Source organism: Thunnus maccoyii, chromosome 19 (assembly GCF_910596095.1).
Source record: "Thunnus maccoyii chromosome 19, fThuMac1.1, whole genome shotgun sequence".
Classification (NCBI taxonomy): domain Eukaryota; kingdom Metazoa; phylum Chordata; class Actinopteri; order Scombriformes; family Scombridae; genus Thunnus; species Thunnus maccoyii.
In genome coordinates this window covers 25037105-25063489 of record NC_056551.1, presented here as the reverse complement: position 1 = coordinate 25063489, position 26385 = coordinate 25037105, and the positions used below count along the sequence as shown (strand labels likewise).

Genomic DNA, 26385 nt, shown 5'->3' with positions numbered 1-26385 from the left:
TTTTAAAATACTTTTTAAAGCAAAAATGCCATTTTTTCTCCTCAAATGTGACGATTTAATACATTTCTTTACTAAACATGATAATAAACTGAATATATTTGGTTTATGGACTGTTGGTAGGACACAAAAAGAACGTATGAAGACGTCACCTTTGACTTAAAACGGTCATTTTTCACTATTTTCTGACATTTTAAAGACCAAACAATTGATTGGTCAGAACAATATATAATAAAAATAGTTGTTAGTTACATGTCTGGAGGAGATCTTTAAAGTTAATGTTCACCTTCATTTTTCCTTTATAATCCACAGTGGAAAGTTGTTATTTTTGCATATTTATATCTGCTTTCTTCCACATGTAAATAAAGTATCATCTTATTAAAACTCATAACTGCACCAAATGAGAGATTTTGGCGGTTGTGGTGAGAATCTGTTTTCACTTCCTGTGGCTGAGCATGAGGAACACGCTCTGCTGCACATGATATGATATATGTGATATGTTTTCTGATCGTCATGACAGAAAATGATGGATTTAGCTCTTAATTTCTATTTGGCTATGAAAAGCTTTTCAGAAACGAGGATCTGTCAACTGTAAGATGTCAACATTTGTTGACTTAAACCTATTGAATTACGTGTTTTAGACCCAAGGAGGGTTGAATCGAGGGCAACTGGACTTGATTGTAGATACTTGAAGACATCTGGCCTTTCATCCAAGGGATAACAATGACCTGGATGACTGAGAATCTTCACAGATATGTTTTAGAGTCATTTCCTGTTTGATTTGGTCAAGTGAGAGCGCTGAGAGTGAACCAAAACTGTAAAGTTGCAGCCGGACGGTTAAACAATGAGCTGAAACTCACTGTAAAGCTCCGTAAAGCCGAGAGGAGCTGCAGAGTCAGACAGATCATTATTACATTATTACTGTAAAAAATATTGATCATAGCCGCTTTAATTTGAACCACAAAATAACAGATAGACTCAGATATTGTAGAAAATTATTTAATTTTAAACAAATGCATTCAGCAGTACATTATCAGTTTATCTGAGGCCAGCAATAACACTGAAAAGCCATTAAAGAAACATAAGAAGATACATAGATTTCTTTATGGAGACAAACCTAATAATAACCTGTTGTGATGTACAGAATATTGTTGTATTGATCATCTATAGTTTCTGCTCAGCAGAGGCTTTTTTTTTCTAGATTAATTCTATGTAAAGAAACAAAAAAATATTAATCTCACAGATATTCCCTTAAAAACAAACTTTAAAAAGTAAACCCTACAGGTGAAAACTCTCTGGGATCTAAACCATTAAAGACCTACAGTACTGTACGTATTGTGTGTTTGTATAGCTGCAAAAAACTGAAGTGGTTAATAAGATCTTTGTATAAAAATGATTTTGCTTCACTACGTGTGCTAATCAATCAATAGTGAATTCAAAAGGATAGTCCTGTGTGGGGACAGAGTCAAAGATGACGCTGTCGAAGGGGTTCTCCGTTGACCAGCTGTCCACAGGAAACCAGGAGTCATACCAGGAAGTCGTACTCTCAGTTTCACGTATTGTTGTGGGGGGTGTTGTTGTTGTTGTTGTTGTAGTTGTTGTTGTAGTCGTTGTTGTACCAAGACCGGCTCGTATTCTCTGCAGACGCAGCCTGCGTAAGCGCATGATCCGTAGCCGCCTGAGTCGCTCTGCTTTCTGAGCGTTGGCGTGAGAGTCTGTCCTTTCGTCTTCGCCGGTGACCTCCACGGTGGCTGACGTCGCTTTCACCACGTTGGTTTTGGGGACGAGTCGAATGGGCCTCTTACCGTTGAGAGCCATGATCTGTTTGATGCGATCCCAGTTGGATTTGGTCAAGGTGAAGCTGCAGGAAGTGGCTCCGGAGTCGTAGCCCACCATGCAGAGTCTAGTCTGAGGGGTGTAGCCGTCGGCCTTCGCCGTGACTCGGTACTCGCCGGGATTCAGCAGCCGCCAGTAATCACCACCTGCAGCTGAAACCAGTCACATGGATTTTAGATCCTTTCTTCAAATGTTACGAACTTTAAAATATACAGGAATTTAGTGGGATCGACTAATATTTCATCATTAACTGTACTTAAATATTTAAGTTTTATATATTTCAAGTCGATGCAACCTAAAATTTATTGTTTTTATTCCAATACCATACTGCTAAATATTGCATGTTATACTGCTAAACTCATGCAGAGGTCTTTCTTTTTTACAGTTTGATGTAAAACAGACAATACCAACCTTCATCATGCAAACCATGATGATGCAGGTTTGTCCCCCCCCAACACACACACACACACTACAAAGATAATAAGGTCACTGAGAGCAGCTTTGCATGTTATCTTGTATCGACTCTACAGAGAAACAGCAGCAACCAAAGCTGCGAGTTCTTGAAAAACTGACTCTTCAGATAAAGAAAATGTAAATGAAAACCAAAATTAATCTGAATTAGATTTACAATGTCAAACAACAACCTGACCGGTTCAATAGATTAACAGATCTAAATCCTCTGAACAAACACAAGACATAAAACACTTTATTTGTCATAGTTGGCACACGACGAAATTATGTTTGCTCTCTATGTGGCAGAATTATGGTATTAGTATTACTGAATCTCAGTGCCGCATTTGACACGATCGACCACAACTTATTACTAGACAGACTGGAAAACTGGTTGGGAATTTCTGGCACAGTATTAAACTGGTTTAAATCCTACTTAAAGGACAGGGGCTACTTTGTGTCTATAGGTAATTACACATCTGAGTGGACAAAAATGACATGCGGAGTTCCCCAAGGCTCCATTCTGGGGCCTCTTCTGTTCAACATCTACATGCTCCCACTGGCTCAGATTATGGAAAACAACAAAATATTGGATCTTAACTCATGAACACCAGAGAAAAGACTTAGAAATTAGATCTCCAGAAAAAAAAAATTCTCACTTGTCTTTCAGGGCTTCCGTAATTTGTATTTGTTGACTTAATCTAAAATTTCAAGGCTGCCCTTTCATTCATATTTTTAGGTTGAAACAAGTTACATTTTAGTATCTGTCATGATACCCAACTTACCAGTTCTGACGTCATGCCGTATTCCGTCCACAGATATGGTGGCATTAGGCAGCGGATTCCCCTCCACGTCTCTCACTAACCCTTTTATCCCTCGATGTACCTGCACAAGAAACAGTCACACTGATCTTTGCTTATTTGGTTGTGAAATAAGGAAAGTTTGACTTCTTCAGGCTTCTAAAATGAACTTCTATGCAGACAGATAGTTAGCTGTAATGGCCTTTCCAGACGGCTAGTTTCTGTGTTTACTTTTGTTCAGACTTGGAGACACATGTTTATCTTGAAAGCTTGCCCAGAAACACGTGGCTTTGCGCAAGTCCACATTTACTGCAAAGCTAGCGTGACATTTATTGGAAATACATCAGGTTGATATAAAGAAGTATTCTTTAAAGTCTGGAGGGGCTGAGTTGATGCTCAAAAGATAGAGTTTGGGTCAAGTCTGTCTGTCTGTCTGGTTCTCACTTGTTCAATGAAGGACAGCAGAGCCTCGCGGTTGTTCTCCCACTCAAGAGGAAGTTCACTCTCATGAGGAAACTTGTCACAGCCCAAGAAGATGGAGAGCTCGAAGCAGTTGGTGTGCAGGTAGCTGAAGTCGTTCATACCTGTGGAAGAAGGTAGGTTCAGAAGAAAGACCCCCTTACTCCTCGTTGTATCTAGCTATGTGTACCCATCCCAGCACAGTGCAGGTGAATGGAAAACTCAACTTTAAACCTGCATTAATAGATTTTTTGGCTAGTTGGTGGCTGCAGAAACAAGCAGTGAACACAACTCTGACATATAATCAGCTTTTAAGTTGATATGTTGAACTTGTTAGCAAACAGTTGCTTATTTCCACATCCAGCAGTTACGGAGCAACATTATCATTCATTTGGAGTCGTGTTTTTGTCCACCTGGTGAATGTAAGTTCAATATTCATTCTCCTTTAGCTCTGTTTTTGGTCTCTACCAACTCCTGAGGGAAATATCTGGCTCTTGAGCTGCTAAATGCTCCACTATGTTCACCAGCTAGTCTACAGCTAACTGTGTCTGACTGTGTTTGCTGTTTGGTGCTGAGCAGGTAGTGTACAGTGGCATTTTACAGCTTTTCCTCTGAAAACAACTGCCTGCTGTGGCCTGAAACGATGCTACGAGAGCGCTGAGAGTGAACCAAAACAGTAAAGTTGCAGCCGGACAGATAAACAATGAGCTGAAACTCACTATAAAGCTCCGTAAAGCCGAGAGGAGCTGCAGAATCACTGATAATCCTCTGTAGGTTCATCATTATGAGCCACGACCAACACATTACACACTGACAGATCAGGCATAAGCATTATAAAAATATTGTATTACAGCTTCTTTAAAGGATGTCTGGTGATTTTCTGCAGTTTATTGTTAATAAATTCAATGAAAAGACCAAAACCAACATGTGCCGTAGAACTCCGTTATTGTCCAAAAACTATTAAAAACACATTAATGAGTCACACTGCTGCACTGGATGACATCATTACCTTTGTTGGCGTAAACACAGACATTTTAGTTTATTTTGACTCAATCCCACACGCACCGTCCAGCTGCCAGAAATACTCACTAGAGCACCGAATGTGGATTCATCCGCCGCTGAAAATAGTCCCCAACAAATGCGCTATTTCCTCCTGATTGAGGAACGTTCGCTAAAAACTACAGTGACCAGCTGTTTTAGGAAATTACTGAGCCTATTTTAAAAATTAAACTATATGTCTGAGAGTTTTTTTAACGATCTTCAAGAGGAACCAATGGGCCTTAGAGCCTTATCCTTTAAAAACATTTCAGAGCAGCCGGAGCACATTTTTCTCATTTTTCATTCCTCATGTACTCTTTACTTTAAACACCATATTTCTTCTCTTTATGTTCTCTGTCAACACTTACTGCCCACCACTGGCTTCCAGCTGGCTCTGTTGGTGATGCCCTGTCCGCCGGTGACATCATCCCCGTGACAGGAGCCTCTGTAGGTCTCCGTCATGGTCAGGTGACTGTGGGCGTACGACATCGCCAACCACCGAAACATGGTGTCGTCTGGCGTCTCCCTCAGAGCTCCCTCGTTCTGTCGCTGGATGCGGGCCCACGTCTCCTCGTTCATCTCGGCGTTCGTTCTCCAGCGTCGGCTGTCGGTCAACTGAAACGAGGCGAGGGAATAAAGTATTATGGGATGGGTGTACAATTGCTGAGGTAACGTGTAAAAGTATGTAAAACTGCCTTACAGTAGACGGGGGACGCTGCATGTCAAACGGGTACGCGACCAGTTTTTCTCCTCCTTGCAAATTAGCTCCCAGCACGAACGGGTTGCGCTGCATCCAGGAAATGATGGATTTGGTCTCAACACCGATCTATAAGAGCAAGAAACGCACTTGTCAATACATTATAACTCGTTATTTTAGTAGGTAAATGGGGCCTCGATGACGTTAAAGAAACTGACAGATCCATTGAGGAAGTTTTCTGGGAGGGGGATGTGATGGTTGGGTACAATGCGAGGGACCCAGCCTCTGTCCTCGGCTCCCCACAAGACGCTGTTGAGGTCTGGGAAGTTCTGGAAGATGTCGTAACCTTCTTCAGTCCAGTGGCCCAGCGCCCAGTTCCCCATCTCCGAGCCCTGGAACGACAGGAAGGAGGTCCACGTTAAAGGACGGGTTCCAAGTCTTTTTTCCAAGTCTGGCTTAAAACAACAGTACTGTAGTTACACCAACGTTTTGAAGCTACTTTTAATGCTGAGCTTAAAAAAATACTACTGAGGAGTTTCCGTTCCAGCACTAATCAACCGGTGACATCATCGTACCATCTCATAGGCCAGCTCGTAAGCGTCGGGGTTGAGCGAGGGCACCAGGTGTATTCTCACTCCGTCCACCAGGCGGCGCACTCTGGGGTTGTCGTCGTTGTACTCCTTGCACAGAAACTGCATCAGCAGGAGGAGGAGCTCTCGGCCCAGCGCCTCGTTACCATGGAGACCGGCCGTGTAACGAAATTCTGGTTCACCTTGAAACAACACAACAAACCAAACAGCACACAGATTTATTAACACCATGAAATATTACTTTTTTAAATGTATTTTGGAGCCAAAAAACCTGAAAATGACAAATTAAAACGTCTGGAGCTGCTGGACCACAGCGACTGTTTGCATAAATAAAATCTTTCCAGAAAGGAAACCTCCCAAAGTCTCTTGTGAAAGTATCAGTGAACTCTAAAGTGTTTGTGTCATGGAAAGGTTCAGGCGGATTTCCAAGAAGGAGACATTTGGAGACTAAATATTTCTGTAAACACACAGTCTTCCTAATTAAAAAACCACAAGAGACAGAGTGAAGGCCAACTAGCAGAGTTAATGACGTTAAAGATTTGAGACATTTAGACATGTGCATGAAATTACAGGCATTACTTTGTGCAAACTATACATCTATGACTTTCATACATCCCAACAGCTCAGCAGGACATGCTCTGTCAATTTGCAGACATCTGTAACAAAACATCATGTCTCATGTCATAAAGCAAAATATGTACAATTTCTGCAACGTTGTGAAAGCTGTTCCACTTAAGAGAGAGGTAGGAGGTAAAAATAGTAAAAATCATTTTTATAAAGAAACATTTACCAAACAAGAGTGATCTGAGGCTAGCATGGGTAGCAAGATTCAGGTTAGCAAGATGTATTCAGGCAGAAAAATTAAGTTTAAAGTACAAATTGCTCAGATTTTTCAGACAGGGAAGAAAAAAAGGAGCAAAAATGTCACTAAAATATGAAGAAAACACACAAAAAAAACCCCACAAGGCCTGAGATGATGTGATTTCTATGTAGTTAAACTTTCCATGTTTTGTTACTAATTCTTGCAATAGTATAAATGGCTGAAAAACATTAAAATGTTTTACACAGGTGGAATTAATTTTAGCTTCCAAAGAGGCAATGAGAGAGAAAGAGAGAGAGAGAGAGAGAGTTTGAAAACCACTACCAGACATTTCCTTTGTTTTTAGAAAAAGTGAGAATATCTAATATTTAAAGAGACACACCAGCTGCACCTCATCTCAGTAATCAAGCCCTCTTCAAATCCTCAGCCCTGCCGCTTCCTCTCCGTCAGATCGGAGCCTCCTGCTACTAGTTTTCTTGTTTTCCATTGCCTAACCCTGTTTTCTGTCTCCTGCAGTTCCATCTGCTCTGTCCTGTATAACAGTTTTCCCTCATCAGAAAATCCAGAATCTATGAATATGCAAATATAATTCATTTTAAAAGTTTTCCCGTTGGACAGAAGATGTTTCCTCCTTCATTGTAAAGTCCATTCTCAGTGTTTGTGCACTGGAGACATCAAGTTTCCACTGTTATAAGTTAAATACTGGACCATGATTGGCTCCAAACTAGCTGTGATGTCACAAATCCTGCTTGTATGTTCACGTGTTAAACTTAGATTTAAAGTGAACTCAGAGAAACTTTCCTCCTTCAGCAGATGAAGGTGAAAACAAACTCTGCACAGAGAGGAGATCAACATCAAAGACATGGTGACATGTTGTTGACTCTTCTGTCACATGATTCCTGCAGGTATCTGAGCCGGTGTATCTTTAGCTCTTGCGTGGTTGTACTCTACCTGTCTCGTGCTCCCCCGGGTTGTCAGAGATCTCCATGGCGTACATCTTCAGGCCCTGAGAACTTTTACCAATGTTGTAGATCCTGGTGATGTTGGGACACTCCTCATTTATCACCTTCATCATCTGGAAGAGAGAGAGAGACAGGAGGTGAAAACACATACTGTGATATCATTGTTTGCAGGATAATCTGTTAATAAAGCACAATACATCTCTACAAAGCCAAAACACAGAAACTACATATGTGGTTTGATTTAGTTAAGACCAGAATCTGACTTTTTGACATTTGTTCTACCAGATCAAACAGACCCCAAAATCATTTGGTTGCCAGGTTGTGAAAAATCCCCTTTTTCTACTGTTTAACCTCCTCCAGCATGGAACTTTCTTTATCTTTTGGATAAATAAAGAGCCGTCTAATGACACGTCTGATTATTTACATTTGGGACAAAGGCTGCATTTGGTAAAAATCAGTTTTGATGCTCCAACATCGAAGTAAATTAGTTTGTTAAACCACATAAATAAGGCAATGGCTAAATCAAATTATAATGAAGAAAAAAGATAAACTAGTCTAGCTTAGATCATCCAAACACAGAGTGCTGATTTTATAAGACTTCTTTCTGTTTTGTTGGGGACGTTAAGGCAGCTACATGCTTGTTGAACACCCATTAAATCACATTAAATTGTAGTTTGTATTCATGGAGTTCTGTAATGTTTATGCTACTTTATACATACATTTATATTGGCAAGATTTCAAATTTGCAATATTTCCCTGCATAATGAGGTTGCTGACATATTTTCAGACTGTTTTTGAATGTCGTAGCACAGGAGGAGGTTATGTAAAGCTTTTACACCTGTTTCTATAGTTGCTGTCTGTGTTTGTGAGGCAGAATATTCTACTTCTCTTGTTTCTATCCCTTAAAAAAACAGACCTGTCTCATCTCCTTGTAGTTGTGGTGTCTGTAGTCCAGGTCGTCTGATGGGTTGACTTCATTCTCGCTGCGGTAGCTGCCTGAAAAAACGTAAAACACTGATTGTAAACTAGACTTTCTGCTGCTGAGAAGATGTTGGTGTAAACAGTGCGTTTCTCTCTACAGTAAAACTGCTTCTTTATGGGGAAACGGTGGAAACATTTAGCAGTTATGTAAGTTTTTTATGCTGAGGTTATGAAGTTCAAGTCGTGGAACAGACGACGTTTTGTTTTTTCTTCCATTAGATGACATATTCCTTGATGGAATGAGAAAAGTCTGTGACTCATAAAGTCTCTGAACAACAAACACATACTAACAAATATCCAGCAGGTTGGAAATAATAATAATAATACTTTTTTTATTTATAAAGCACTTTTCAAAACCCATGTTACAAAGTCCTTCATAAAAGGCGTCAAATTAAAACTGACAAACTATAAAATCATCATCAGTTCCAGCGATGCAACATGAAAGAAAATTAAGTAGTATAAGTGTCAGTGTTGCTGTGATACTAACTGGGTAGCTGACAGGCCAAGATCTCAGCTCTGATACATAAGCTGCCGTTCCAGCTCTGAGGAAGGATGCGGATGTAACGCGCCACCACGGGCGAAGAAAACTGATTCATGACCGGCGTGTCTTTGTCCACATTCCCGTAGAACAGCTGCAGGGGATAGAAATGAATATCAGAACATGTCTTTTTTTTGGTAAATGGTGGATTTTTATCAGGTATGTTCAGTTTCCACTCACCCACTCAGCGTAGCCGTCGTGAAGTGTAGTCCAGTCACGACTGTCGTTACTGAAGGCCACAAAGTAGGACGACATGAAATCCTCACTGGGAAATAAACAAGATTAATTAGATCATGTTTGTATTGACCTGTATGGAAGCTCATTTCTGCCAGGAAAAGAAAAACATTAAAGCTGTAATGTAAAAGGTGTTGTTCGTAGTGACAAACCCACAGAAAATTATAAATATACTGCATTTATATAAAGCTTTTATCTAAAGCACTTGACAATTTGTCTCTCGTAGCAAGCGATCATCCAAGGTGCTGAGCAGTGATGGAAAAACAAGTAAAAGTCCTGCATTAAATATCCAACTTAAGTAAAAGTACAGAAGTGTAATTGGCTAACTTTACTTAAAGTATTAAAAGTACTCTTTTCTCAGAATATCTATGTATGAACTACTTTATATACAGTTAGCTAGTTTAGTCCAGTGGTTCCCAACCTAGGAGTTGAAAAAACAAAGTTCTGATACACAAATTTCTAATAATTTTTTAGGTGTTTCTGTAATCTTTTATTTTTTGTTGTGAAATATTGGAAAGTTTGACCTCAAACAATTAATTAAATGAAACCATCTGAGAAGTTTAAAGGGGAAAATGTCTCTTTGGTAGAACTGCTGACAACTTATAGACATTTAAAACATGACAAGGAGACACAACTACACACTGCTTTTGTACAAGAGCTCACAAGACAAAAAGGTTGGGAAACACTGGTTTGAATATTTAACAGTATAGTGCATTTTATAAACTCATCATATGTCTTTTATGTAAACATTTTATCTCAAAAGTAACGAGTAAATAAAGCTGTCAGATAAATGTAGTGTAGAGGAAGTATCAAGAAGCAAAAATTGAAAATACTCAAGTAAATTACATTTAAATTGTACTTAAATACAGTACTTGAGTAAATATAATTAATTACATTCCACCACTGGCTAGGTGGGGTTGAATGTTTTGCACTTTAACATGAGGACAGACTGTGTATCAACAATCACTTAGCGAATGATCCAGTCTACTTCCTGAGCCACAGTGACACCATAGATAGGCAACGGTTTGCAAACACGTTCACCACATCCACTTTCTAATGTGATTATATGTCAGTTTTGAGTCTACGGTTTGTTTTGTTGCCTGCAAGTAGCAAAAAAATCAATTGTTGTCAAATTATGAGATTTACTAAGTCAAAATTATGACATAGTATCTATTTTTGTCATTTTAACATTTCATCTATTTATTTATTTTCTTGCCAGAAATGGACTTCCATACATCCACAGTCCTGAGACGCAAAAAAAGTGTACGAAGCCACATCAATACAAGCATTTTAGGAGGTGAAGCTTCAGTAGGACTCACACTGTCTCTGAGTTTCTTCCCTGAGTGATGACCCCGGAGAACTCCACCTCTCGGCGGGCATCGACCTCAAACCAGTGGTTGGTCTCCTCTGGCTCTGCGCACCAGGCACCGCCGTACAAATCCTCCTCGTTATCAGTGCCCTGTAGATAACCACAGATGTTTTTTATAGGTCAAACAGACTCCTCATGTTTCCCCTCATGAACGCTGGATGGAAAGACGTATACCTGCATGTTGAGGCGTCCTCTCTGAGCCGTGAAGCCATGGTGAGACTGAGAGGAAGCCAGCAGCTGGTCGTCTTCCACCCGGTGAGACTCCAAACCCAGAGGAGGACACTCTGAGAGGAAAACACAAAACACACATCAGGATCTGTTCTACAAATGCTCCAGAGAGACTAATTCACAACACTCATCAGCTTCGCCCCTTGGGAGCAAGACTGCAGCCGTTAACAAGTGATTCTTTCTTTTTAACGGAGACAGACACCGTAAAACAAAACCTAATGTATTAGTTTAAAACAGTCTCAGTAGATTAAAAGATGAAAACCATCCTCAGACTAAATGAAAACATTCATCTGTCAACTATTACTCCAGCCTTAAATTTAAAAAAAAAAAGTGAGAAACAAATGGACGAAAATTTAGCAGTAAAAGCGACTTTCTTTACTTTTTGGTTCCGCAGGTTTCTGCTGAATCTGCTTCAGTCTCTCCTCTTCCTCCTGCTCCCACTGCTTCCTCAGCCGCTCAGCTGCGGAGTGTAATGAGAAAACATTATGTGTCAGAAACATGTTTTCACATGGACCATGCTCTCCAGCAAAACCACCACCAGCACCACCAGCACCACACACACACACACACACACACACACACACACACACACACACACACAAAATATTTCCATGTGTGCTCGTACAGTGAGCCTTCATTTCCACTCGTACATTCCTCATGTGTTTTCTATCTAGAATATAGGTCAGTTTTTAGTCTGTTGGAGTTAATATCTTCAAGGTCCGTCGTACAGAAAACAGACCGGATCTCAGAGTAGATGTTTTTGTAACTTTTCATTTGGTTTTACTGAAGACTGAAATGTTGTGTAAGATTTTAATAGTTTTCAAACTTAAAAAAAAACCCATTTCAAAGCATCTCTCCCCCTCCCTGTCCCTTGATATCATGATAACATCAGCCAGACAGTCTCGGGGCTTTATATAACGATCCATAACAGGACACTGAGCAGAGCGGCTGTCAGAAATCCTTCCAGCTTTACTGTATCTCCACTTCCTTTTTTCATATCATTCTCATTATTAACAAACCACAGAAGGATTAATCACAGGAATGTAAAAACAAACTAGAAACGGTAAAAATTTCTGAAGATATCTTTGGTCTGCTCGCGATCTGACGCCAGCCGTGACACTCGCACGTCTATTAATAGAAATACAGTTATTTTAAAATATTTAAGGTTATTGTTGCACCAACAAAGTGAAATTCTATGAAATTTTATATGGTTGCTGTGTGCACATATCACCTAATTTTGGCTGAAATTGAACATTGCATTGAGGAGTTATTGAAGTTTATTCACATTCACCTCGACTTTGGTAACCAACTGTAGGAAATATCAAAAAACAAAAGTTACAGACATTTATATGTATGATATGACCAAGTTTAGTGAAGATTGGATGAAATATGTAGAATAGGAAGAGAATTTTGTGTTTTACAAAAAAAAATCAAAATGGCGGGAACATTTTCATGGTGCAGATGGGCGTCGTTTATATCGATCTTGTTGTGTTTATCCAAGGAATTGGGAATTTTTTTCATCTGAACCTCAGAGTTCATGAGTCATAAATAAAAACTTGAAACTTGGTCAGATGGTGGTGGAATTGTTGCCATTTTTTAATAATCTGGCGGCACATTTACAGGGTCCCTGTGCACCAAGTTTGATATCTGTAGCTTTTATAGTTTTTGAGAGTTTTTGGGAAAAGGCGTCCATGTTTTCTATTGATCCCTGTGTGCTCGTACTTCACAGTATGAGCACACAGACGGATCATTACTAAAAGTCATAGCACACTGCCATGGCGGCCACTGAATTTATGGTATTTTTTTGTATGTTGCTCCCCTCCTGTGGGAGGAGTAGCTTGCTGAAAAATGGCCGAAAAAATGGCTTAAGTATTATAATAAGAAGTCTGCAGGATTATAATAGTTGTGCTTTTGCTCCTTCAAGGATGAAAGACTCAAACCAACATTGTGTTAGTCCGTCTATCAATACTTTCTAACTTCCCTGCTTGTCTGTGTTTCTCATACCAAAAATAAAGAATATTAGCAGTTATTGGTCTTAGCCCTAAACTCTCCTGACCAACAAGATCTCCAGAAAAAGAAAATAAAAACCTTTTTCTGCCTTTTCCTTTCGAGCTCTCTCCTCCTCTTCTTCTTGTTTCTTAAGTGCCACTGTGGACGGAGAATCAGACACAGAAAACGACTCATATCAGTGCCACGATCAAGACCTGCAGCACACGTCGTAAATGATAAATAATTCAGTTCTTGGTAGACCGATGGTAGACTTACAGTCAGTGTAATCATATTCTTCATACCAGGGACCCATGAATGGGACGGTGGTGGCTTCCTCTGAAACAGAAGCAAACAGATGTTTACAGCTGGAAATGTAGACTCTATTCCATGAAAACCAGCCAAGGAGGGACATAGTTAGATACATTTCATAAGTGCAGTTTTTTGAATAAAATCTTAAAATAAATAAAATACGTCTATGGCAGACATGTGTGACTTTGATGCATTTTTAAACATCAGAGCTGCAGATGGATGACGAGCTGCTGGCGTCTCTGCTCTCATTTACTTTTTTCTATTTTCATCACCACACATTCACCTCACAGTCTGACAGCCTCAAACTGATATTGTGCAGTCTGACAGATTGTGACCACGATTTTAGTGTGTGTGTCTCGTGCAATGTGACATGATGTAATAATCTTACACCATAGGTGCTGTTGTGCCGTCTGAAGTCCTTTAAGCAACCTTCAGTTAATACACCAAAGGTTACTATAAACCTAAACCTCCAAATCTTTGAGTCTGAGGTCAACTTGAACTTTAATGTATTTCTGGATCGATTGTGACACAAACCACCATTATAGAGTTTCTGTAACAAGTTAAACACAGTAGACAATATCTGTCTTTGGGCACCACTTGTTAAAGTTCATCATAACATATATAATAATTCTTTATCTCCCCAACTCACCATTTACAAAGCAGTTTTCTGCATTTCTGTTTACATACAACAAGCCCTTAAAAAATTAAACACAACCTGACATTGATCAACAGAGCAGTACCTGGTATGTACATGATGGTCTCAGTAGGTTTGACCTTGTTTTTATCAGGATATCCACCAGGCACGTCCTCTGTGAGAAAAAACACATAAAAACACATTAAATCTAGATTGCATCTAACTAAGATTAGCATATTAAAGATTTTCTCCACATTTAAACAAAGAAAATCTGCAGGTATAACGGCTCATTAAAAAATAAATATAAATGGAAATCAAGCCAAAGACTCTTGTCAATATATATCTGAACAGTTAGTTACAGTGAGTTTTAGAACAAAAGAACTAGAAAAGTGGAAAAAAAAATCTGTGCATTCTCATCTTTATTACTTGATTTACTCAGTAGTCTTCATTTATGTGCTTGTTGAATCTGTTTAACAGCAGTATTTTGCTCTATTTGTCTCTACATAAAATCTCCCAGTTTCACAGTTCTCATAACTTTCTGGAACCTTTGAGCTTTGTCATAAAAGGATTCATAAAACATCTGGCTCTGGATGACAGGAAGTTGATGAAACGGACGTCAGACATCCCAGCAGTCAACATCAAGCTCACTGAGGGTTTTGGTTGGAGATGTCAGCTTTTTGGAGATGTCAAGCATGTGTAATGCTCGATGAGTCTTAACAGCAACCACAAGCAGGAGTTAAACCTGCATTTTTTTTGGCCACTTGAGGGCAGCGGACACTGACATCATCAGCTTTTAAGTTGATATGTTAAACTTGTTAGGAAACAGTTGCGTATTTCCACATCCAGCAGTTGCCAATATTATAGCCAATATTCACTCTCTTTTAGTTCTGTTTTTGCTCTCTACCAACTCCTGAGGGAAATATCTGGCTCTTTAGCTGCTAAATGCTCCACTATGTTCACCAGCTAGTCTACAGCTAACTCTGTCTGTTTGCGGTTTGGTGTTGAGCAGGTAGTGTACAGTGGCTTTTTACAGCTTTTTCTCTGAAAACAGCTGTCTGCTGCGACCCAAAACGACACTATTAGAGTGCTGAGAGTGAACCAAAACAGTTAAGTTGCAGCCGGACAGATAAACAATGAGCTGAAACTCACTATAAAGCTCCGTAAAGCTGAGAGGAGCTGCAGAGTCACTGATAATTCTCTGTAGGTTCATCACTACAAGATATGCCTCTGACACACTGTCAAAATACTGATTATAGCCAATTTAAGTGACAATAGTAAATGCTAAAAATGAACAGCCTGTGTTGATTTTGTGGGCCACTAGGTGGCAGCACAACAAGCTGTAAACATTGACATATAACCACCTGCTAAAGATGTTATGGTGAACGTGTTAGCAAACAGTTGCCTATTTAAACATCCAGCAGACACGTAGCCCTGTTTGAGACCTCAGCACTCATGATTCGGTCCCTACACTAATGTTTGTTTTGTTCTAGTTTGTTGTATTTTCAAAGGTATTTTCATGATCCTACAGATGTCTTCTGTCTGCTTGGAAAGATAAAATACTTTTCCTGAGCAAAACCAATGTTTAAATTCAATATTCTGTGCCTGCTCAGGGGGCTTAATATATACACTCTACTGAAAGGAAGGAAATATTACATCTAAACACTAGTTTTGCCCAAGGCAAATATTTTATCTGTCTGGGTGAGACTGCAGACACCAGAGAGATCATAAAAATAAGTTTGTAGAGGCAACCTGATGCTGGAAAAATGTACTGTTCTGAATCTGTTTTGTTTTCCCCTCCGATTTGTGCAGGAAACACTATGTGACCAAATCACATAGAAAGGTACGAGTGCTGAGGTCTCAGGTGGCGCTAACAGACACGTACCAACATAAGCATTCATTTAGAGTCGTATTTCTGGTCACCTGATGTATGTAAGTCTAATAGTCACTCACTATTCAGCTCTGTTTTGGTCTCTACCAACTCCCTCTATCTGCTGTTAGTGCTGGACATGATTCTGTTGCTGCAGTCAATTTCACCAAAAAGTTAATTTCTTCCTTGTGTAGATTTTGTATAGATCTACTCATATATATCTAACACTAAATCTAATAATAAAAGTTAATAAATCAAATCTTTACGATTCAAATAGACTACTTTAATTTTAGTCGTCCTTCAACAGCATATAAGTGAACTAGGAATGTTTTTTTGTCTGTTTTAATATGATAAGAGTGCTCTTTTCCAGCATTTACAGCTATGAATCTACGTTGCGAACAAGCACTGAACCCAGTTCACAGTCCTACCAAGGCCTGGCTCAATAGGCTCTTCCCTTCCAGTCCCAGGCGTCACAGGTCGAAACACTGTAAAGACAGATAAAGAGTTAAATGGAGTCCCACCATCGCATGTGATCAAAACAGACAGAGAAAGGTTTACAAGTTACATGATATTTATAATAATTTCCAATAGATCATACACTGTAATGTGAATAGATGCCATATTTATTTCTGAATTTCAATAAGAAAAGAATTGCAGCACTGACGGCAATATTCCTTAATTTTATTCACATTTCAACTCAATCACAATGTTCACGTTAATAATAACATTTATAAGAACTTGTATTTGTAAAACCATGAATCTAGAGTTTACATACATGTGTCCCAGCCGAGTTCAATCAGCAGTTTCTCCTCTTCCTCGTCCAGAGAAGGATTCCTATTCATCGGCTGTGCTGTGGTTGTTGCCTTTGGTTTCTTGGTGGATTTGGGCGCCTTTGGCTTCTTTGTGGGCTTTGGTGGTTTGGGTTTCTTGGTGGGTTTCGGGGGTTTGGGCTTTTTGGTGGGCTTAGGAGCTTTCTGCTTCTTTGCTTTGGCCTCCTTCTCTGCTGCTTTCTTTGCCCTGGCTTTAGAGAGACGGGTCAACAGAGGAAAACATTCAGTTATTTGAAACCAGTCAGCATGTGTTTATAAAAGAAGGTGTACCACATGAAGCAGCTTTTGAACATTTTATTGTTGTGTTGTATGAACTTTTATTGCCAAATGTTTGTCTTTAGTTTTCCTTTATAGCGTGTTTTATTGTTTGTCAGCACAGATGTATTTACTGCTCATGTCATGCCAACAAAACAAGTTCAGACATAAACTCTGACAGACAGACAGACTGTGACATAGCACATAAGGGCCTGGTTCTGAAAGAGAATTCAACCAGGACATTGGTTTGTTTTGGTCTGAGACCAGACAGGAAAGAGGAAAACTTTGCTAAGACCTAATAATCTCCCCAGCTAGCTGTTCCTTTGACAGCCAATACAATGACAGAATAGTTATATAAGGGTGGACAGATACCCTTTTTCCACCAAGGCAGTTCGAGGGCCGGTTCAAAGCCGGTGCCTAATCTTGAACCAGGTCTTCATGTTTCGACAGCCAAAGAACCGGCTCTCGGCCAGGAGGGCTGGTTCCAAAGCGGCACCAACACATTGCTAGTCTAGAATAAAGAACTGCTTGCGTCAGAGGCTGGGGGCGGGATTGTATTGGTTGTTGATCAACCAAAACCAAAATGCAAAATGCATCTCCTCAGACTGCACAATGGCGGAGATTTTGAGCCAGGCTAAAAGCTGTTATTATGTCACTTTATTAAGCTTTAATAGTTTTTCAGGTGAGAAAGTAACCATTTAGATTCCCAATGTGTGGTTAGTTTATCCAAATAACGCCTGTTATTTAAATCTGCTGCAACCTTTTCGGAGATGTGAGGAGCTGCTGGCCAGGCGAGACCATGGATGTATTAAAAGAACTGGATACGACTTCCAGCAAGATGGCGGACCGGGCAAGCAGCTGTTTCTAAGCTCCCACTCAACTGCTGTGAAATTTACATGAAAACTTCAAATTTTATCAGTCGAACAAGATAAAAAACAGAAAAGTGAACATTTGAATAAGTGATTGGACCACCTCAAAGTACAAATTTGAACCTGAAAATACTTTAACCTAACATGCCAAAGCAGAAAGACTTAAGCTAGGCTAGGTGCAACCTCAGGCCAAGCACAACTACTCACAGATGGATGTTACAACCAACAGCGGTGTGAAGAGAAAAACTTCTGTTATGAAAATTATGGCGCCACCGTCAAAGATAAAAACCCGCAGTCCCAAATGCGACTCTCGTTGAAGCTATAGAAAAGCTAACCTCAAAAATTGACAACTATGGTGACCAGTTGAGAGAAAAACTCATGGTCATGATGGCTAATATCACCAGACAGCAGTGGAAAAAGAAATGCCATGTCTCATCAAGGAAAACGAGGAGCTGAAAGAAAAAGTAATGGAGTTGGAGCGGTACAAGAGACACTGGAACCTCAAAATAGATGGTCTGAAAGAAAAAGACGACGAACGCATCCAAGATATTGTCATAGATATCCATTGGGCTACATCAATGGAAACAGTGGTTGATACCGTTTGCCACCTTGGAAGGACAGAGGAGACCATCAGGTCATCAAGCAGTTCATCATGAGATACCATTGGGGTGCCTTTTGGAAGCTATCCAAAAACTCCAAGATCTGCAAAGACTTGGGGATTCGCTTCAAGCAAGACTTCTGCAAAGCTGACAGAGAGACTCAGGAGGCTGCCTGGCCGAAGATGAAGCAAACCAGGGCGGCAGGAAAGAATGTATACTACAGAGGACATGAGGCCTACATCAGTGGTAACAGGGTTGCTCCGGATTAGATAGGCTAAAGATAACAATGTGTCATTTATTTTGCACTCTCAGACATTTGAGAGTCCTACCACAGAGGTTCTATGTTAATACTCACATCTTAAATGTTCTCTTTTGAAACTGTGACAATTTTCTAAGGTTTTTATTCTGTGTTGTAGTTAAAATAAGTTTTTTATACTTTAAAGGGATCTCAGTTTGATGGTCAAGGTCCTTTCATATGAAGATTTGTACTCTAAAAGTCAGCTTTCCGTGAGATTCTGTTTTTTGCGCATGTGGAACAAGGTGAAACTAAGCTGTAAAAATATTTGTTCTCTTTAGATACATTTTATAATATGAGGATAAGAATGTTTATTTTGTAGTAAGATTTTATTGTCTTCAATAGTGCCAGATAGAGGTTTTGCAACAGTGATTAGTTCCAAAAAAACTAACATCCTTAAATTTTTACTTTAAATTTATACTCCTTTTTGTATATGTCTTCCTTTAATCTTACCTTCTCTCACTTAATACTAGGGGTCTAAGAAATTCTATAAAAAGAAAATCCACCCTCCTGTTTTGTAAAAATGAAAAAAGCACAATGTTTTCTTCTCCAAGAGACTCATTCTAATGATATGGACGACAAATTCTCGTCAAACCAGAGAGGAGACAAGATACTTGACAGCAGACATTGCTATACTTTTAAACAATTTACCTGGGAAGATTTTAACCACTAACTGGGATACTTTTGGTCACTGGATAATTTGAGTCTTTGAAGTAAATGATACCTTTCTGATCCTGGGAAATATATATATATGGGTATAACCACCTTAAACCAAACAAAACTATGATTACTGAAATTACAAAGGCTATAAAGGATCTACGTCAAAGGTATCACACTGAAGATTTTATATTTGGAGGTGGTTTTAATATGGTGATGGATGAATGGCTTGACAGAAATATCAGAGACACCATTACAATCCTGTATTGCACCGAAAATCCTGGTACCCAAATTTTCACATGGCTTAAACCTGATGGTTCAATCAAATCCAGAATAGATTTGTGGTTATACTGTCTCTACAATTTCTGTAGCATCTCTAACAGATCATTGTATGGTTAAACTTATGCTTAAACCCATAAACATATGTCTAAGGAAAAAAGGATACTTGAAATTTAACTCAAACCTGCTTAAAAGTGAACCCACTTGTCAAAAAAGTATAGCATCGATCAACGATAGAACAGAGGATTCAAATTTTACAACTTACAGAGATAAATGGGAGTATTTAAGGTCAGATTTCCATATCAAATAGTAAATTATTAAGCAGGGCTAGTAGTAAAAAGAAATGGAAATCATTAAAGAAATAAACTATACCCATAACAAATATTCATTAAGTGAGAATAACAAACAAAAACTTATTGTCCTGCATTCCTCACTAGACAACCTTTACATTACTAAAGCCAGAGGATCATATATAAGATCAAAGGTGAAGTGGATGGACGAAGGTGAAAGGAGCTCAGCATATTTTTGTAGACTGGAAAAAAGAAAGGCACTGCTAATTAGTAATCAAGAATGTACGGACCCTGACAAGATTTCTAAGGAAATCTCCCAATTCTACATTAAACTGTACTCTTCCTCTTACTTATGCTTAGATGCTGATGCTTTCTTTGAGGACATTAAGGAATGAATCCATAAAGTGGATGAGAGTTTCAAAAGCATATGTGATACAGACATCAGTATGGGTGACATGGGAAAAGCCATTAAATGCTCATTCTTAGACAAATCTCCAGGTTTAGATGGTCTAACAAGTAATTTCTACAGGAGTTTTGGGAATATCTTAAAGACCTTATTTTCAATATGTTAAAAGAAATATCTGAAACTCACATTCTTCCAACTACTATGAAGCAAGGGATCATCACTCTCATTGCCAAACCTGGTAAAAAGCCAAAATTAATTGACAATCTTAGATCTATAACCCTGCTTAATACAATTTATCTTTGTCAGTTTAGCTAGTGTGCTTACTCAATGTCACAAATACAATAAAAGTTATAACGCAGGTTATCTATAATTATACAGTAATAAATTGCTGTAAAAATACATCCAAATTCTAACAGTATGGTACTGTTCTTTTTAAATACAGTAAAACACTGTAATTTCGATGCTTTTTGGAGCCAAAACCAAGAACAGACATTAACAGTAGGCTGCTGTGAGATGTGACGGTAAAATACAGTATTTTTATTTTCGCCACCGCAGTAATGGAGGGACAGAAGTCACATGCAACCATCGACATCATATAATCATCGCTCATCCTCCTTTGTTGAATCAAACCAAAAGGTCAGTAACATCTTATTCAGAAAATAGATTTACATTTGTGCATCTGGTTACCCAAATAGAACTAAAAAAAGAATTAAAAATTAAGAATTAAGAATTAAAACTGGTTTAATCCTAGAAAATACCTGGCAGGTGCATGAAAGCATTTTCAAGTAGTGTTCTTCAGTAGCTGGTTTGAATTACTGGTGTTTAAAGATTATTTTTATATAACTGTTGCTTGCAAGTCTAAAGATTATTCCCAGATGACTGCTGTCTCTTGAACTACACACCAGTGAATCCCAATGTTAGTCCAGCCTGATCTTTACCCACACCTTGTTTATCCCACTTGCATTTCATAATTTATAATAGCCTTCTATCTAAAGCACATAACAATTGATGTTTATTCAAATATGTAGCCAAGTTGATTAAGATATGCTGGCTGCTGAGCATCAAAAGACAGAATGGTTATATTGGTTATTTTAGCTCAATCCAAGTATGTTTCTAAGCTGTAGGTTGCTGCAAAGATACTGTAGTTTGTTGCCAAGCTGCACTAAAACCTGAGACATAATAGGTGATTTGTTACATGTTAGATTCCTCCCAAGAAAAACAACACAACAGGTCGATATGTCAGTCGCCCAAAAACGACCTATAGTTACGGTTGAGCGACAGCTGCCATCTAGTGGCCGTAGTAATTATGACATATGTGGACAGAGGCTTTAACCCAACAGTGGACTTCACCGCAAGAGACCACTGTTCCTTTCTTGTTTCCAACTGCGAGTCAAGACAGTTTTTAAAAAAGTGGAACTACAATCGTCCCATAATTTTAACCCCGTGGTTATTATTGTAGCCATGAAAGTGGCCTAACTTTAAAGAGGTAACTTTAACCCACACCACATGTTTCTCAAATTTTAACAAAGTGATGATTTTAACCCAAGCCATGATCTTCCCCTAAACCTAACCAGACCTTAACCACAGTGTTGTCGCATCATTAAACATCATTCGTTTTTAACAGTGATGTGTAACGGTTTTGGAAAACACAGACAAATGATGTCGTCCTGCTGATTAAAGTCAACAGAAGTGCCAGATTAGAAAACGTTCCTATGTGTCATTCTGGAGTCACGTGGTCAAACCACACATCTGGTTGTGTAATTTGAAGGGCTTGTTGGTTTTTTACATATTGTACACAGCTAATATAATGCTAATCCTCAATTTATTTTCCCAAGATATGAAGGTTCATGGATGGATGGATGGATGACAGAACCTTCAGACTCAAGCTGTTTTGATCTTCAAACAGCTCAGCATGTAACCACACACGCAGGAGTAATGCAGAGGTGTTGAGTTACTCCCCCTCGAGTGTCTGATGAGAAACTGCTTACGACCTTTAAAGTATAAAATAAGTGGTTTCATGTTGAACTACATGGAATATTACAGATGAGAGATCTTCAAAAGGTTTAAGGGCTCGTTGTTTTTAATCCCCCGTCGTTATACAACCATCGTCAGACTCCAACGCACACACAGAAGGCTGCTTGTTTTCCTCTGCTAGACATGTTTCCTGATGTTCCACCAGTTCTTAAACACAACAATCCCTCACAGCCAATTCATTACTCACCCTCGCTGTTCCGTGGGGGAGGAGGGATGGAGGTAGGGGAGGTACTCTTTATTACACTCAGTCACCTCTTCTCGGTATTTCTGTGACTATACTCAGAAATAACATCATACAACATAAGATTAGATTGAAGGAAGGTTTTTTTAATTCCTGAAATGTTCCAGATCTGACCTCAAAACTTTTCCTGTTGTGTTTTTTCAAGACACAATTATTCCTGCAAATGGTTTATTTGCTTATTGATGTATCGTGATGGTAACATAAAACCCCTTGGGCCCCAATAGTCCCAGGTTCACTGCGTGTCAATTGGTTCTCTGTAATTTACTGTAAATAATGCACAAGTAAAATACAATATCAAGAAAGACGGGCCCTTCATTATTCTTTCATCTTGTGGCCCTTTCCTTCAATCTACCCTGTGTGGAAATGTTAAAGGGGACATATTCTGCTTGTTTCAGATGTTAAATATGATCAAAGTTACAAAACTTGAGTTGGACGTATGTAAAATGTTCCCTGTAAGACAAAGCCCAGGTTTTAGCTGCCCTGACGTTTCTTTTCAGATTGTTTTACATGCCCACAAACAGCTGTCTGTTCTGCAATCTTTGTCACTAAGGTTGTTCCAGGGGTTGGTCACATTGTTTTGGATCTGATTTCATGTACGGATGTATTAGAGATATTGACATTTGGAGTAAAGAAGGAGAAAAAGAAGTGAAATCCTGCTACTTTTGTTAGTTTATGTAGCCTTCGGAGGTGAAGGAAGCTTCCTGAAGCTGACCAATCAGAACAGAGTGGGCTCATCAGGAGGCGGGGCCTTAAAGAGACAGGAGCTAAAACGGCCTGTTTCAGACAGAGGCTGAACTGAGGGGCTGCATAAAGGACCAGTAGAAGATAAATAAGGAGTTTTTAACTGGAAATCATGCACAGATATTCCAGTAAAGCCCCAGAATATAAATATAGTGCTGGAAATGTGCATGATACATCCCCTTTAATTATTTTAGTTTATATTCTGCTCACATGGTGCATATTCCTAAATAAATCTGTGTTCAATTAAAATACAAGAAAGTAATTGAAACACAGCTGGTATTATTCTTGCAAAGGAGAACTGGTTGTTTTTTGGTGTTCTGGGCATGTAAAGAGGCTGCCATATATAATCTACTGTGTGCGCTGTACTTAATGGGAACTTCAGCAAGTAAACTTCTGCTGAGGGGTTAATCTGGCCATGCCTGCAGTAAATGTTACCAGAAGTAAACAAAAGATAACAACATTCATTTACTTGATAAGCTCCAAAAATCAGTGCAGAAAAAGACAACGATTAATGTCCACATTCTTGACTCTCTAAGCTGCCACTGAAGTATCCCCCAAAACTGTGAATGTCAAACAATAAAACGAGGCTGATAAAGATTTTGCACATTCAGCAAAGAGTTCCCCGAATAAACAAAGCCTGAGGGATGAAAAATTTTTTTGGACCTTAGGTTTAGTTAATTATGGGTTTTTATGTAACCTAAATCAGCCACACATGAAAACTCTGACTGCGAGGGTTTGTGGTTTTGCTTCAAGCAGCGGAAAGTTAACATTCAGAACATCAGCGCTGCTGCATCAATGCTACTGAAACTGGGCCCTCTCGTAAATCCTGTCCGCTCACTTATGGAAAATCGTAGTGGAAATATTTCTGCTGTTGCTCATGCTTTGTATTTTTCACAGATGTGCTTTTTCTTGCTGACTTAACTGAAGCGTGGATGCCGCTCTCACGATGAAAAAAAAAAAAAAAGGGATTTTCTGATGGTTGTGCTTGACAAAACAAAGCTGCTAAAAGTTTTAGAGTTTTGTACATGACCTGTATTCCTGGCAGAGAAAGCAGGTCATATAAGCAGTGGTTTGGTCAGGCTGCCAAGAAAATGTCAGACCAGCTGCAAGTTTCCTGCTCCGTCATCTTTGAGTCACTTTGATACTTTCATTAAATGAAAAACACCCAACTGTGCTGCTTTTCTTTTGTGACCACAAAGAGGTAAACAAATAGTGATCTCTGGACGTGTTCAGAGAAAAAGCTGGAGGAAGAACACTAGATAACAGTTGCTTTCAGTCCAAACCAAATGTTTTCTGGTCTTGAGGACTGATTGCACCCTTTCATGTTTATGTATCTTCAGTGTCTTGGCTGCAGGCTGTGAGCTGAGAGCTCAGAGAGGAGTAGAAGGTAGGAAAGGTCAAGAAAGAAATTAAAGCAGCAGACTCTGTAGATTGATTCAGTTGAAAACATCTGCGCTGACAGCTGTGAATCTCAGTCATATCGTGGCTCCTTCTTACCTGCCTCAATTTCCTCAGGTGTTTTCTTCTTCTTTGGTTTTGTCCTCTCCTCTTCCACCACCTTAGCGGGCTCGTCTGACATTTCAGCTTCTCCTTCCTCCCCTTGTCTCCGGTGCTTGACCAGTCCTCTGGCTTCTCTCACCTGAACTCGTCCTCTGGAGAGTTTGTTCTCTTTGACATCTTCACTGGCACAGACGAGGACGCAGCAGAGGGTCAAAGCCACCCAGACGACAAGGACTTCAGCCCTCATTTCTCTCCAGTGGAAACACAACGCTGACTGGGATGAAACAGACCAGACGTACTCCAAGAATAGCTGTAAAAATAACTGAAAGTCCTTTTAAAGAGCACTCACGGTAACCAACATCTGACCTGCAGATGCACAGATATCTCGGGTCAGCAGACTTTGAGAAGTCTCTGAAGAAATGAAAAAGGGATGGAGAGAATCAAAAGGATGAGCTCGTGGAGGTCTAGCGAGCTTCCTCCTCCCTGATGGAGAGACAGAACAGAGAGAGGAAGAAAATGCGGAGGGCTGGAAGTTTTAAAGCAGCCTCCTGGTCGTGTTGGAGCGGAGAAATGCAGCAGCAACAGCAGAGCAGCACACCTCCCTGCCTCGTCCTGCTCCCTCCTCCTCCTCCTCCTCACTCACTCACATCTCTCCCTCATGGCCCTTCACCCCCTTTTCCCCTCACCCATCTCTGAGCAGAGGGGAGGAGCGTCTGCCACATGTGACATTCCTGTGAGGGAGGGAGGAAGGAAAGAAAGAAAGAAAGAAGAAACAAAATCAAAGAAAAACATTTTACTCTGGTTTGCAGTTTGTTCACAGACGTTTCTGCAGGACCAGAGAATGATTTCTGATCAACTACAGTGAATGAAACAGTGAGGAAATGAAAAGATAGAAAACAGAACCTGGACTGAAACACATTCAAAGAGCTTGAGGCTTCACATGTCATCAGAGTAGAAAAAGAGACTTTAACAACCCTTCTCTCCTCTTACTCGCCTAGAGCTGCAACTAAAGATTGTTTTCCTTGTCAATTAATCTGTCGATTATTTTCTAGATTACTTGTTTGGTCTTTAAAATGTCGATCACTGTTTCCCACAGCCCAAAATGCAACCTATCATCCTGACCAACAGTCTACAACCCAAATATATTCAGTTTACTGTCATAAAGGACTAAAGAAACCAGAAAATATTCACATTTAAGAAGCTGGAATGAGAGAATTTTAACATTTCTTTCCTAGAAAATGACTCAAAGCGTTTAATCGATTATGAAAATAGTTGACGTTTAATTTTCTGTCCATCTACTGATCGATTAATCAGCTAATGGTTGCAGCTGTTCTGTACTAGACGCTCAAGTGAAAACAGAAAAGTGAACAAACTCAAGACAAAAGGAGTGAAAATGATGTTAGCTGTGCAAACCTTCAGTCGTTTGAAAGACTTCTGTCACATCAAGGCCATTTTACACAAGATTTTCCCAATTCAACACATCCAGGGGTTTTGTTGGTGCAGCCTTACTCGGTCTGGTGTGACCAGTAACTTATGATGGTGTAAAAACAGACACAGAGAGCAGAGCAGAGAGAATGAAACTGGAACTTCT

General features: G+C 39.5%; 1 protein-coding gene across 1 annotated transcript; it reads right to left on the bottom strand.

Annotated features, from left to right (window-relative positions):
• Positions 1-980: 980 nt before the first annotated feature.
• aebp1a (AE binding protein 1a) lies at positions 981-25433 on the bottom strand. The gene is made up of 20 exons (XM_042395728.1): positions 24792-25433; positions 16574-16819; positions 16227-16283; positions 14038-14106; positions 13265-13324; positions 13088-13147; positions 11379-11459; positions 10946-11055; positions 10722-10861; positions 9349-9433; positions 9118-9262; positions 8566-8645; positions 7639-7762; positions 5853-6049; positions 5496-5669; positions 5281-5406; positions 4949-5195; positions 3528-3667; positions 3069-3168; positions 981-1985 (listed from the first exon to the last, which is right to left on the bottom strand). Exons 1-20 carry the CDS (start codon positions 25039-25041, stop codon positions 1417-1419), a joined length of 3060 nt encoding a protein of 1019 aa, XP_042251662.1. The 5' UTR covers positions 25042-25433; the 3' UTR covers positions 981-1416.
• Between the last annotated feature and the right edge of the window lie 952 nt (positions 25434-26385).